This window comes from Argopecten irradians, chromosome 4, assembly GCF_041381155.1.
Source record: "Argopecten irradians isolate NY chromosome 4, Ai_NY, whole genome shotgun sequence".
NCBI classification, from domain to species: Eukaryota; Metazoa; Mollusca; class Bivalvia; order Pectinida; family Pectinidae; genus Argopecten; species Argopecten irradians.
This window is the reverse complement of record NC_091137.1, coordinates 32,025,717-32,040,892: the sequence shown is the minus strand read 5'-3', so window position 1 is coordinate 32,040,892 and position 15,176 is coordinate 32,025,717. Positions and strand designations below refer to the sequence as shown.

The 15,176-nt window shown below is 34.6% G+C and overlaps 2 protein-coding genes across 5 annotated transcripts in view; both read left to right on the top strand.

Annotated features, from left to right (window-relative positions):
• LOC138321320 (uncharacterized) overlaps positions 1-9,803 on the top strand; it is a 167,670-nt gene extending 157,867 nt beyond the window's left edge. The window contains exons 2-9 of one of the 4 annotated variants that reach the window (XM_069264933.1): positions 1,397-1,750; positions 2,185-2,278; positions 4,135-4,189; positions 5,533-6,000; positions 6,264-6,737; positions 7,203-7,329; positions 7,551-7,681; positions 7,995-9,803. In XM_069264933.1, the coding sequence (XP_069121034.1) occupies positions 4,187-4,189; positions 5,533-6,000; positions 6,264-6,737; positions 7,203-7,329; positions 7,551-7,681; positions 7,995-9,167 (2,376 nt within the window). In that variant the 5' untranslated portion in view covers positions 1,397-1,750; positions 2,185-2,278; positions 4,135-4,186 and the 3' untranslated portion in view covers positions 9,168-9,803. Of the gene's footprint in view, positions 1-1,012; positions 1,751-2,184; positions 6,001-6,263; positions 6,738-7,202; positions 7,330-7,550; positions 7,682-7,994 lie in introns of those variants that run through there. The other 3 variants (XM_069264932.1, XM_069264937.1, XM_069264936.1) reach the window with 3 other exon arrangements.
• Positions 5-15,176, top strand: part of LOC138321327 (cell division cycle 7-related protein kinase-like) — a 29,543-nt gene continuing 14,371 nt past the window's right edge. Inside the window, exons 1-2 of the mRNA XM_069264950.1 lie at positions 5-56; positions 446-574. Of these exons, the coding sequence (XP_069121051.1) occupies positions 457-574 (118 nt within the window). The 5' untranslated portion in view covers positions 5-56; positions 446-456. The remainder of the gene's footprint in view (positions 57-445; positions 575-15,176) is intronic.

The following is a 15,176-nucleotide window of genomic DNA, read 5'->3' as shown; positions in this document are numbered from 1 at the left end:
TTAAATTTGGCGCTGGTTTCAGTGTTGTTATTTCTCTCTGAAGCGGATTTCGTCTGGTAAGAATGAAAAGAAAAAAAAAAGTTTTTTTTGTATTAATATTAGGCTAAGCATTATGTTCAATGATTGGTATGGTTTTATTTGTGATTTGAACTCATATATGTTAACTTCGAATTGAAATTGAAATATAGTTAATTCATTTGATAGAAATATGTTGGCCAAAAAAATCTCAGTCACGACGATCAAATTTGTGAACTTCAACATTTCAATGGAAAGTAACGTTACGGTTTTCGTATTCGGCGATTAAACAGCCAAGACCTGTATTACTCAGTTATTGACACTCCAGTTGAATGGATTTATTTGTAATAGGCCTATAGTGTAAGGAAACATACAAGATGTGAATGAGAGTACCAACATATTACAGCAAAATTTCTTTGCCTGGCTTCAGACAGTTTGAACATGAGCAGCACAGAAGATAACCATACATACGACACCAGTCCTGAGGACTACAGTTTATCTGACCATGGTTTTACACCCAAAAGGAAGAAGTCTCCGCCAGCATGGGAATCGCTACCAGGTTGATATTGGGAATGTATATATAGAGTAAAACTCTTGTGCAATCTGGCATAGCTGAATAGTTGAACCAAATTGATCATTTGGCACAGGGGCTTGGTAACAGTTTGATAAATAATTTTCTAGCAGCAATAACAAATATAATCCGAAGGTTTTTGGCGTTGAATTAGCCTTTACTGGGCTCAAGCAACCCATTCCCATTTTCGTTATTAACAAATAGATCTGGCTAATTAACATTTTTGCGAATAAGGATGAATTTATTTTAGCAATATTGTTAAGATTAATTCATCCTAATTCGCAAAAATGTTAAACACACTCGATATCGAATCACAGGAGCTTCAAACATTGTTTTTATCAGTCGCATTACTTTCATAGCAAGTCTAAATCAGTTACTGTACCATATTTATTTTAATGTTGAAGGGATGTAAAGTTACAATCTAATTAAAATTCGATGTTCATTATCTACTCCGTATACTCCGTATGAACATCTAACCACATCCCTATAGGGGTCACGTCAGGATGACCTTTGCTTTCATATTTGATCGACCAATCAAATCGCCGCTGCCAAGATTGTGGCTGGTGAATTCGGAAGTTCTCTACACAAATAAATTTAGGAACCGATCCGAGGATTACCGAAAGTTTATTGACAATGGCAGCCTCCTTGTCTGGGGCAGTGGTTACGCCTCGGAAGAGTAATTGTTGCATATTTTGTGGTGTAAGATTTATAACTTTTGCAGAAGAAGGGAAAATCGTTTTTAAAAAATTCGATACAAAGCTGAAAATTAATGAGGAAAGACGCAAGAATATCGAGGACGCTGTGGAACAGGTGATAGTGGTACAGGGGGAAAATGGTATTTGTAGGAAATGTTTTCGTGCTGTGCAAAAGATTTTGAAGCTTGAGAAGGACGTTTCTGATCTAAGAAATGAATTAATACAGTCAATGAGAACAACAATGAGCATGCCAACGAAACGCATGCTACGTAGCCCTAACGTGGCACTGCCTGTTTCAAAGTCGTTGAAGGCAGGGGAAATCGACGTGAAAGTACGGGTGGTGACGCCAGTCAAGATCGCTCCATTTCGTGAGCTTTCAAACAGCAGTAGACCTACCACTACCAGTGATGTTGGACCCAGTACACATTCCAGGGCACCCGGACGATCACTTGGGCCAGTTTTTAGCAGGGTAGGTCAAGGACGTATATGAGAACCATACTGCATTATGCAACGTAAAAACAAGAACATATTGAAATTTAAGATCGAGCTAGATGTTTGTTTCTATCAAGCATCAAAATATAATACAGTTATCATTAATTTATACACAATTTTTATGTGGAAAACTAGACTGCAACTTTGTTATTATAGTACTATAATTCAGATTCAATGTACTATACATGTACAGTGTGTGTATATATATATATATATATATTATAGTCTGACAGATATAAATCTATATACTGTAGAGTATTTAGTTCTGAATTGAATACAACATTACTCAATACAGCTTATATTTATAATGATTATAATACACCAATGTATACAATATATACATATGTATAGATATATTGTAGTCATACTAGTTTACTCCTGTTGCAAAGTTCATGTTTTATTTCGAAATAGAATGATGATCAAACCAATAATCCAAGTAAACCTGTGGCCAGTATTGCACAACCGCCAACTAGCCCTTTGCTTGGATCAACAGTGATGCCTTTGGGTAAGAATAAAGACATGTATATATAATACATGTATGCAAGATTTAACAAGTGTACATGTAGCCTATAAATAATTATAATTATAATGAGCCACACAGCTAGATTCACTGTTACTGTACCATGTATATATGATATAAACACATATATATATGACAGCAGTGGTGTATTATACATGTATGTAGATTTGTATATGGTGATACATATTACATATACATGTCAATATCAGTCACATATCTATTTTGATTTCACAATTTCAGCACAAACACAAGAATCAAATAATTAACATTTTCAATCTTTAATTTAGTTCCTGTGCAGATACCAACATTTAAGAAGCTGCCAGGGAAGCCCAAAGCAAAAAAAACATTAGAATTTGAAAGTGCAAAAGAAAACAAACTTCCAGATTCTGATCCCTGTGGTACTGAACACAAAACAGAATTTATGGTATAAATCAGCATGTGTTCAATGGTTTTTATTTAAATTTCAGTTATATTCTTTCAATTGACAAATTCAATTTATGTCCCGATGGTCAAAGTGGAAATCAATTCCATTTTGGTCTTGCATTAATCTAATTTGTGTGAATAGAAATTTATAATAAATTCTCATTGATAAAGTTGATTCAATTACAACTTCAGAATAATAGGAGGATAGACCTTTGACATAGCCCTATGTAATTTGGATTTGTCATGTCAAACAGTTGAAACAAACTTCTTACAAATTGTACATGTACACAGTTAAATTAAAAAAATCCTCATGGTCAAATTTAACCAATTATACATACATCATTTATACCAAACATACATACACACTTGACAGATTTTAATAAAGACATAATATTATAAAATAAAAATGTTGCAAAAAGAGACTATTACAATGGTATGAAACTGAAAGGACTGTGTACATTTACCGGTTTTATCCCGAGTAGCTTAGATAGATATCGTATTCTACTCAAATCTACGCCATGAGCGCCTATGTCCCTAAAAGCGCCCTTCATCCTTTTTTGATTGTAGTGTGTACAGTGTCACTTGTCTCAAAATTAAATGCAGACTGTAACTATGAAAACTGTTTTGGTTAACATTCTCTTTTTGATTTCTTTTGAAAAATCAAATGGCTTGCAATGATTCGGGATATCAGTCCAAATTTGGTCCTGTAAACTATTAAGCACCCCTTCATTTTTTATATTTACAGTAAGTGGCCTGTGCGCTTATTGTGTTGAATACGGTACAGTTTTTTTATAGACACATGTTAACTACTGTAGATGTTTTGTAGCACATATAGAGTATCATGCAGCTGTTATGATTTACAGCAATAAAATATAATGAAAGGAAATAGAAAATCAATTTGTGATAATTATCATATTTCTGTTCTCGAACCATAAATGTGATAGAATTTGGATTTGTGTATTTGTTATTAGCCTAATATCTGTTAATTTTTCAGTTAACTATAAGCGATACATGGAATGAAAAATGATATCATGTATATAGCGTACACAAAGTACATGCACATGTATAAATATTAGGTCACTTTTGCTTCATGTACATAACCTATATGTGCTACACATTGTATATAATGTACAAGACATATGTTTCCAGACTGGTAAGAGGTTGTGTTTTTGTTGTTATAGTTTAGTATCTCTCACTTTCACTGAGATATGTGATAACTTGTATCAGTGTAATATCCGCAGCAGAATTTCCTAAAACTACTGTATCTTATGACTCGAAAAACCCTGACTGTTCCTTAAACCAATTTCAAATATCCTGTAACATAATCAAATTGAACATGATGATACAGTATCTTAGGAAAGTGAGGGATGTTAATTAATTGTTTTAAATTGCTTGCTATAGCTTTAGTTTATTTTCAGGAATGCTGTTTCTCATTTTGAAATGATACATTTAATGTAAAGTGCACATCACATGGTAAGTTATACAACTTAAATTGAATGCAATTGAGTGATATTAATTTTACAGTTTACACATAATTTATATTGGCTACATATTCATATTTTATATATACCTAGTTACAGTTACAGGAGCAGTTTGCATATAATGTCACATCCAATATTTCACTACAGGAAAAATCATCTGTCCCTCTTAGATATTGTATATATTTATAATTATAAGGCCATCAAATGAACCTCATGGATCTATCAAAATTAAATACTAATTATCCCCCGCCCAACGAAGTTGGCGGGGGATATACAAATGGGTTCCGTCCGTCCGTCCGTCCGTCCGTCTGTCCGTCCGTCCGTACGAATGGTTTCCGGAGCATAACTCTAAAACCAGTAGAAATATTTCCACGAAACTTCATACACACATTGGTCTTATGGTCTAGTAGTGCCTTTTGCTATTTTTATGTTTTCATTGTCTGCATTTTTTGCGTAACCATGGAAACATTGCTGAAAATATCATATTTTTGTACCAGGTTCGTTTCCCCAGCATAACTGGAAAACCGGTTGAGATATATGCACGGAACTCCATAGGCACATTCTTTTTATGGTCTAGTAGTGCCTTTTGCTATTTTAAGGTTTTCACTTTTTGTACTTTTTTCTGTAATCATGGAAACATTGCTGAAAATGGCAGATTTTTGGGTAAGAATCGTTTCCGGAGCACAACTCTAAAACTAGCAGAGATATTTCCATGAAACTTCATAGATACATTGTTCTTATGGTCTAGTAGTGCCTTTTGCTATTTTTAGGTTTTCACTTTTCGTGCTTTTTTCTGTAACCATAGAAACATTGCTGAAAATATCATATTTTTGTAGCAGGTTCATTTCCGGAGCATAACTCTAAAACCAGCAGAGATATTTCCACGAAACTTCATAGACACATTCTTTTTATGGTCTAGTTGTACCTTTTGCTATTTTTAGGTTTTCATTTTTTGCACTTTTTCCATTACCATGGAAACATTGCTGAAAATATCATGGTAAATGGTAAATGTTACTTTGCAAAACTCCACCCATCTTTGTGTATATAGTCTAATATAAATGTCAAGGCTGTATACCTGATTCAACAATTGCAGCCCGGCTCTACTTGAATTATACACCATCTTTCTTTAGCTCAACTTCCCTTTTCCTGGTTTTTTTCATACACATAAGTCTCCACAATCAAACTTACTTCAGCTTTGATATCTCCATTGGCGGGGGATCTGAATGACTATGTCCTTGTTATATTTCAATTGTAGAATCAATGTAATTTACATTTGATGTTCAGTTCATTATCTACCCTCACCCCTTGATGAAAACTTATGCTTTTCTTTCCTAGGTGACTATTTATTATCCTAGTGGTACCAAGAAAACCATGGTCACTGATGAAGCTCATCAGAAAATATGCAAAGCTTTAGTTCGTGGGTCAAATGTGGATGAAAATGTTGTTCAAAGTATATGTGAGACCAATCCAATGGCAGTGATGAAGGTTGCATGCAAACTAATAAGGGAGGAGTGTACACAACTATCCAAAAGAGGATCAGGGTCAGCGCTCCAAAAAAAGGACTATGAGGACTTTTTTACTTTCCATTGGGAAATGCTTCATGAAGAACTACAGAGACGATGCCCGGCGCTCCTTTCAGCTGTGACTGCTATAGTTTGTGATACGTCACCAAATATTTCCACCAAGCCCTTTCACCACATCCTGTTGACAACAGCCATTGGTCTTCATGGTAGAAGTCAAGAAATGTCCTTGATACAGTTTATGTGTGGTTTCATCTTAACTCATGGTGGATGTACACAAAGGGTATAAATTACTTTTCCAACCATTTTCACAAAACTTTCTTCGAAAGATAAACAAAATCTTCTATTTAACTATACTAAAAGAAGTAATCCTTTGAAAAGTATTTTGAATATTTTTAAGTTTAGTTAATATTGATTGAAATAATTTGTTCACCCAAAGATTCTATCAATTTGAAGTATGGCTACACCACATTTTTCTTGTTTGTGATATTTATGGTGATTATAGAGAATTAAAAGGTATAGTACATTGTATTTTTTTTTTTGCAGAACATTGAGAAGCTTTCACAGATTGGCCTCAGTGTTCATCCCATGACTGTGCAAAGAAAATTGACAAACTGGAAACACAACCTGGATGCAGAAATAGTTGATATCCGAGAATCATGGGCTAATGGAGGATCGACCACTTATCAGCTTATCGGGGATAACTGGGACAAAAACATTCTACCTTCTTTCAGAACTTCTGACAGAAAAACATTGTCATTGCATCTTTTCAATGTATATGCAATTGTTGACAGGGTAACTTTTGACCCAGAGAATGTTGATCATCATGCTGAGAGACTTGATGTTGGTAGATTTATTCCATCAGTCGAGGAACAACAACAGCTCATGAAGGAACTCTGCTTCATTGTTTCTACATCGGTCATACAGAACCACCCGAAGATGCAGCAGCTGTTAGACAAAGTGTATCCAAAGCACCTTGAGCACCATTATTCAGAATATGCTGGTGTAAAAACTAAGCAGGTATAATATCATAACATTTTGTTTAGTGGGGCTTAGTGGATAGGGTGATAAACTTTTGTAAATAAATTAAGATCTAAAATAATGGTTGAAATTCTATCAATAACAAATTGTATGTTTCATGTAATGATATTGTTGTGCCACCAGTGAATTCTTTCACTGGTTATGTAACAATATTATTATAATACTTTCCCACCTAATGGAAATGTTAAGAAATTACAAATGTACATGCATGCAAGTTTAGAGTATGTGAATCAACTAGTTTAAAATGCTAAATTGATTTATTGATTCATAACAATTGTTTCTTTACTATAGCCCACCTTATGCCAGACTCATGAATGGGTTGCTGAACTTGAGAAATCTACACTGTAATTCCAGAAATATTGTTTGGAACAGAGATGCTCTGTCGAACGTTTTGAATTAATATCTATACAACAGCTTGATAATTTAAAAAAAATGCAATTGCAGTTTCAGCTTGGCCTATTTGATACCAACGAAAATAAGACTCAGGAACTCATCAGGCTACTGAAGGAAATGTCACAGAAATATGTACCACACAGGGATGGAGAAATCGTTGAACCGGTTTTCTTTGGTGGTAAGAATTATAGCAGTTTTTTTCCTATTCAGCATGGATTACAAAGTGGTATGGGTAGTGTGAATTACAAACTGTCTGGATGGTATTTAATTTTGATACATATGAATTTGTTTTACAATCTTATACAAGTTTGATGTCCATTTATTAAATAACTCAGAAATCTGAACCCAAAAACTTTGTGTAAATTTGATATTTCCTTAATCAAAGTCTTATTTCTTAAGGTGACCGATTGACGGATGAAAGAATACAATCCGCTCAACAGGCAATGGCAAATGCGGACACACCGTCAGAAAGATTGGAGGGATTTATATCAAAAATCGAAGACTTCCACCGTCTGATGAACTTCATGGAGGTATAACAATTAAATTGGAAAATATGAACTATAATTACATCGCATCTCTTTAATGCGACGATAAATGATGGGGCCATATTCCATGTATGTACACTGTACCATTAAGCATATAAAAACGTTGGCTACTTGTGACGGCAGTATGTATGCTTAATGAATTAGCACTATATATAGCATACATGTCAATATTGCTTGGTAATTTAGTAGGCAACATTTCACAAACAATAAAAAAAATACAGCATATTTTCTGCAGTTATTGTTGATTCTAATATTGTTTAGATAAGAAATACTCATAAAACCATTATTTTTTAAATAGGCAATCCACAAGATGACATACAGTACTAAGAGCAGTGGAGATATTGGTACGGCTTACTACTTCAGAAATGTTCTGAACATGCGTAACGTAAAGGGAAACGTGTGCAATTCGTATAGAGCTTACAAACTTTTGTATTACGCAATGCTGGATGCTTTGTGTTTGCTCTTCTTTCTCAACAAATTCAACAATACAACTGTTGATGACGAAGTTGCTGTACCACACAATTTTGAAAACATGACAGATGCTGAAAAAGTGATGTGGATTGACAATATAAGTGCTTCAGTATTGAAAGAATGGTTTTTCGACAAGGGAGATGACATATGTCAGGAACTAAGAGAGATAGTTGGCAATCCTGATCATCCAGAGAATTACTGGATTGCAAACCAAAAGGAAGATGGACGCGTCAAGTGCCACTTCTGTGACAAAACATATGCTTATGTTGGATCGTTAAAGGCTCATGAACTTAAAGAACATGGTGTTAGTAGTGAAAAGCACAAGGCAAAACCAAAAAGGAAAGACAAAGATGAGCTGCACGAGTACATTCTTATGCTGTTTAAGCTTGTCATTCTTCACAAGAATCTTGACACCGGTGTGGACATGGGTGATGGTGAAAGGGTTGTACGTTCTGCAAAGTATGAACTTCCAATCTACAACCGTACAAACAAAGTAAAGTATTCCATCGGCTCCATACACCTTACTTCTCTAACAACAGAGACACTTCCCGAACACCAAAGAAAACGACTGACCGTGAATCGGTTTGTGAATGTCCAAGGTGGAAAAAACAACAACATTTCCTTAGATGAATATTTAGAAATGTTGAACAGAGACAGCAAAATTGCATGTTCAGGACACCAAACAAAAAACAGCATACTTCAGCATTCTAAGGAATACCCCCACCTGATAAATTTCTCACACTATTTTGAAGACATTACCCAAATAAAGAAAAGAAAAGGTTTTCATCATTTACCATCTTACAAAACTGATGTTCAAAAAATTCTAAAGGACTTTGCTGAGCAAGATGTATTGACAGAGAAACCTAACAGGCACCTACAGTGCAAGGATCTGGTTGCAGAAAGGAACCCTTTCAACAGTGCATTTCGGGGACTATCAACAATGATTCATCGACATCAACCAGTAGTTCCCTATCATCGTCTGAGAGATCCACATATCTGAAGGATCCATAGTTATATGAAGCTATACACGACTGTACTTATGACATGCACTGATATTTATAATACAGTGATCACTCAAGTGAATATGAACTTGTGATAAAGATTTTGTTTGAAATGATGTTACGGTATGCGAAATAAATCCCAGAGTCTATGATAAATACCTCAGACTCTCCACTGTTTTACAGGATAAAATTGCTGATTTTTTAAAGGTTTCCTTTTCCGTCATATAGGAGGCAACTGTTATAGATATATACCTGCAGCATAATTCTTTTTTAAAAGTATTGTTAAAGACTTTTTTCATGTCTTTTGAAATATTGAAAAGAGCTAACTGCTAATATTATGCCAGGCATTAATAGTAAATGATCAAAAAACCTGCAATATATATGATCTTGGCTTCATTACCTTTCAAAAGTTTCATGATTTAGCAAAGAAAGTAATTATATATGTACTTTCTAGTAACACTGACCATTGACAAATTATACCAAAAATTGAACTGTCATCATGATGATGATTCAAAAATGAATTTCTTTAGCAGTGATGACTTGGACAGTGACTTGGACAGTTTCATGATGTCACATGTACATTTTTATTAGAGCTTTCATAGTAAACAGTTTGCAACTGTCATAAAATTTAGTTTTCGAAAATACAACCACATGATCTTCACTGGTAAGTCCAAAATAGGTAAAATAACCGAAACTTGGTAATTTAACTGGGAAATAGGTAAAAATTACCAATTTTCGGTTATTTTCCCAGTTGTACAGTTATTTTCCCAGTTGTAGAGTTAAATTACCAATGTCCAGTTAAATTCCCTATTTACCAGTTAAATTCCCTATTTTTCTCAAGCCTTGCCCGGAGGCTATATTCTTCACCGGGAGGTGTGAAGACTCCCGCTGTGAGACCATGCCTCGCTGGCACAGCAAATTTACCTGTGTCCGGTCGGCTAACTGGTCGGTCAACGTCCCAATATACTTACTGTGGGCATTTCTGGGCTACTATCTAGAAGCCATTTCTTGTATTTTATTACGTTTGTGATGTGTGTTACTGTTTCAACAGTTTTAATAACGTAACCTGCAGTTCTCGTTTCAGATATCGTAGGACCAGAGAAGATCGAAGAACTGTTGAAGAGATGAACATGATTAATTTTGAAACTATTTAAATTATACAACATACACTGTCTGTCTCTTGTTTATTTTTTACGAACAGCTGGTTGATCGTATAAATCCTTGCTAAAGTTTTTAATTCTATTTCAGAGAAACGAAACATCGTGATGCCTGACTGTTGAAGAGATGAACAGGATCGATTTTGAAATAAATCAAATTATTATCTCGCGAAGAAGTATTGTGTATTTTGAGGAAATTACAATAAAATGACATTGTTTTGTTTTGTTTTTAAATTAGTCACCGTAACCAGAAACTGATTGTCCAAAACATCGGCGGTCTACCGAACTCCGTGCACATTTCAATGTCTAGAGATACTACACATGAATAGTTATTAGAAGTGTTTGAAAAGATTAGAATCTAGTCACTTTAAATCGTCACAATACGTATTTAGTATGTTTGACTTTGAGATCATTAACCAATTAATCGGATAGCAGATACGTTGGCTTGCAATAATCGCATTGTGAGTAAACTCACTACGATACCAGACCCAAGCCATGGCTAGAAATATATAACAATACGATTGAAAATATCACTAACCTTGCAGAACCTTTTAGATTGTTAATTATGTAGTAATTAATTGCAAAACACTCATTATTGATATAGGTCAGTTAAGGCATCTAATAAATCCCGCATGTTTTGACTTTTTTTGCACACGGCCTGCAGCCGGGATATGGCGGTTCCTATTTAAGGAGCATAGCTAGATTTGCTTTCAGAGTTTCATATGCAATATTACAAGAAATATGAAGATTTCTTATATTATTTAAATAATAGTTCTTTATTCAAGTCAATGTTTATTCAATGTCAAGAATGAAATCTTTTTTATTAAGTCGATTCAGACTCATTGTTGATGATATGTGGATCGGGTTAAGCTAACCAGTCACTCATGATCACAGTTGGCCGACAGGCACACACATACACTCTCTCCCTTAAAAATTTACAAGTAAAAGATCCATGGAGCTTTCGTGGGTTACATTGGATAATGATTAAATGCATGTCTATTAAAATTGCCTGTTCGTTTCAAGTTATAACGCTAAAATTTCCAGTCTTTAACATCTCTATAAAATATTACCGGTTGATATTTTTAGCCAGACAAGATCTTTTTTTCTTCAGAAATTTTGGAATTTAGTTTGTGACATACAACAGTACAAATGAGTCAGTTTATAATCACTTTTTATCATATTTTTAAACAAACTTTGGTGGGCTGTACTACGATCTGTATTCATAAATCTAAATGTAGTCTATATAACATCACTTAAATTTGACACTTCAAATAACAGCCCGTGGAATAAAAGCGATTAAAAATTAAAAAATATTAAATTCTACAACATGAAAACTGAACGATTTCACTTTGGAGATAGGCATGCAGATCTGTATATGTACGTGTAACATTAATAGCATTAATTTAAAACAAGATATACATGGTAAAGAACGAAATATAAATCTGTTACAAGTACTTATTGAGAAATGTGTTGGTAATTACGTATCAATATTTTTATTTTCCCAGCTATGGGCTGTGGCCTGAGGTTATCTATGCCATGCACGAGCGGCCGTGGTCTGGCAAGGTGGTTCACATTTCGTTATATTAAATATTGTTGTGAACAACTTTTTCATGTATTACAGAAACATGACACAATAAAATCAATTATCTATTCATAACCTTTTCACAACATGGCTTTCTATGTGTGAACAGAAACATATATACATATATATTTCTGGTGTGAACAAAAAAAAAAACATGTACGTGTGACGGCCCGGCACCGCTTTGCAAGCTGACTTCAACACTAAATCTACACGACGGATGGTGATAAACTAAAGAAGATGTATTCTGGGGAGTAATATTTGTACACGTACGTATGCTCAGGCACTTACCTGTGAGTTGCAGTGACATGGATCAATTACTAATTAGCGTACCGGTGGCTGTCAATCAAACACTACAGGTGGGCTTTCCCTGCTATCAAGAGGTGCGACCCCCCCCCCCCCCCCCCCATTGTCTTCGTAACGCTTTGCCCGCGGCCATGTACTTTCCTTAGTTAGCACAAGTGGTGATTTAGTTTACAATGGTTGTGATTTTTCCCGCGAGTTATTCCAAAGACGTAGACATAATATAACAGATACGTAGATATCATAAATTATCTGTCTCTGGTTATACACACTTTTGAAATTAAGACAACTCGCTACATGTTTGGTAATATATTCTCATGATGTATGTATCGTCTTGTGTTGAAATTAATATTCTACATGAAACATGAACTTTTATTCAAGTGTACACGGAATGGTTTGGTATATCAAGCTTGAAAATGCGCCATTGGATAAAATTTAGAATTAAAGATGATAATGCAACTTTTCTCAGAACACAGCCCCAACCTATTGACCTGATTCGGGACCCCTGAATGTCGACTCTACTCGGTTGGTGTCGGCGATTTTCGGTGTCTGCCATCTAATATAAACTATCTGTTTGTAAATATCGATTTTGAAGGCACAAATACCTGTGTACATATCCGATACATGTTTAATATTATCCCCAATCACAAATATGAGTTTGGAATACACTATGTAATAAGGATTTATACCAAACATATATTGATGTACCTCTCGTTGATAAATGAACATCTCTGCGCGGTTACTGTATAATTATACACTATAAAATGTACATAATAATCCATGTACGTTGTATATCCGCCATGTTTGGAACCACATATACATGACTTTTATATCAAGGACGTATAAATGTTCTTGATTATGTTACCTAAAACCCAACTCGGGATTGGTCAAACCCACTTAACAAAGTTCTGACTTTTTCACGAAACCTGCCCATACAATAAGTATGTTTCTAAACAGATTTTTTTTTTTTGCATATATCTTAATGCATCTATTTATTGCATTATGTCTGAAATCGATCGTGGGATTTAATGCACACATTAACCATACCATTGCTTATTTATCAGTATCTACTGTGATTTAGCGTACTTACAATATAAATAATGCAAGTGTCAGACGAAAACAAATGAGACTAAAGATGTCTATGTCTAATCCAAATAGTAGATTTCGAGTATCAAAATCAGAAAACTTCCGAATAGCCAATGTCGTGCTGCGTTAATTTCTATACCTGTATACTGCAGCTGACCATATCGTCCGTAGCTGGCGCTCACAGCTGTCTTCTGTCTCTCTCAGAGTGTCTTTTATCTTTTTCATCAGGACCCTTAATTTTAACCACTCAAAAAAATTTAATCGTCTGGATAACAAATTGCTGTTCAATATCTTCATATGTTCAATATGGCAGTTAATAAGAACTACTGAGAACACACAATTTGTAACTTTTAGTAGTTCTACTTATATTTGAGTCGAGTTGTAACTGCATATAACTAATATAATTAATTTATACATATGAATGTCCAAATATTTTCAGATTTGATATTTAGGATTTTTGATACAAACTTTGTACAAATTATACGAGAAACTTATGTCATCGTTATATTTGGTATATAATCTGCGTCCCGATCATTCCGATTTCAGTGTATATTGTATCCAATCAAATTACGAAGTGTACCTTGATTGGTATCTAATTGACTCCGCCCCTTGTCATCACTTCTCTCACCGAATCTTGGCAGCTACCCAACTTCAGGAATTGAAGAGTTTTACGTGCCGCCACGTGATCGTTTCGGGGCACGCGTACCCAACTTCAATGACAAGCGGCCTTATAATAATATGAGAGACGCCATTTCTTTTTTAGGAAGGGACATTTATTTGAGAGTTGAACACTGTTGGCAGGAAATATATACCTTTGCACCCTAAAGATATTTGGTATGGTCCAAGGCTAGCACGTGGGGTGGCACATTTGTGTTAGATAAATCATTGCTGTTTGACAAATTCGGACGTACATACTATTACTTACTCAAATCATGGATGTTACCTTTTGTAATCGCTGGTGCTTCAGAAGGGTCTATACAGGAGGTAATTAAAACATATTTGTGTAATCTTTTAACACTGTGAAGCATATGATGCTGGTCACCGTAAGTGCCTATATGCATGGCCAGTCTGAATCTTGTCGGCAAAGGTTTATGTTAGACATTGTAATTTGTAAATATAAGATAAATATTGAATTACTATCATAATAGTTTTCTTCTCCACTGGTCCTACGATATCTGAAATAGAACTAAAAATCTTTAGCAAGGATTTATACGATCAACCAGCTGTTCGTAAAAAAATAAACAAGAGACATACAGTGTATTATAATTTAATAGTTTCAAAATTAATCATGTTCATCTCTTCAACAGTTATGCATCACGATGTTAATTTGGTAGTTTCTCCGATCTTCTCAGGTGCTACAATTAATTACTACATAATTAATAATCCGAAAGGTTCTGTAAGGTTAGTGATATTTTCAATCGTATTGTTATATATTTCTAGCCATGGCTTGGGTCTGGTATCGTAGTGAGTTTACTCACAATGCGATTATTGCAAGCCAACGTATCTGCTATCCGATTAATTGGTTAATGATCTCAAAGTCAAACATACTAAATACGTATTGTGACGGTTTAAAGTGACTAGATTCTAATCTTTTCAAACACTTCTAATAACTATTCATGTGTAGTATCTCTAGACATTGAAATGTGCACGGAGTACGGTGGACCGCCGATGTTTTGGACAATCAGTTTCTGGTTACGGTGACTAATTTAAAAACAAAACAAAACAATGTCATTTTATTGTTATTTCCTCAAAATACACAATACTTCTTCGCGAGATAATAATTTGATTTATTTCAAAATCGATCCTGTTCATCTCTATAACAGTCATGCATCACGATGTTTCGTTTCTCTGAAATAGAATTAAAAACTTTAGCAAGGATTTAT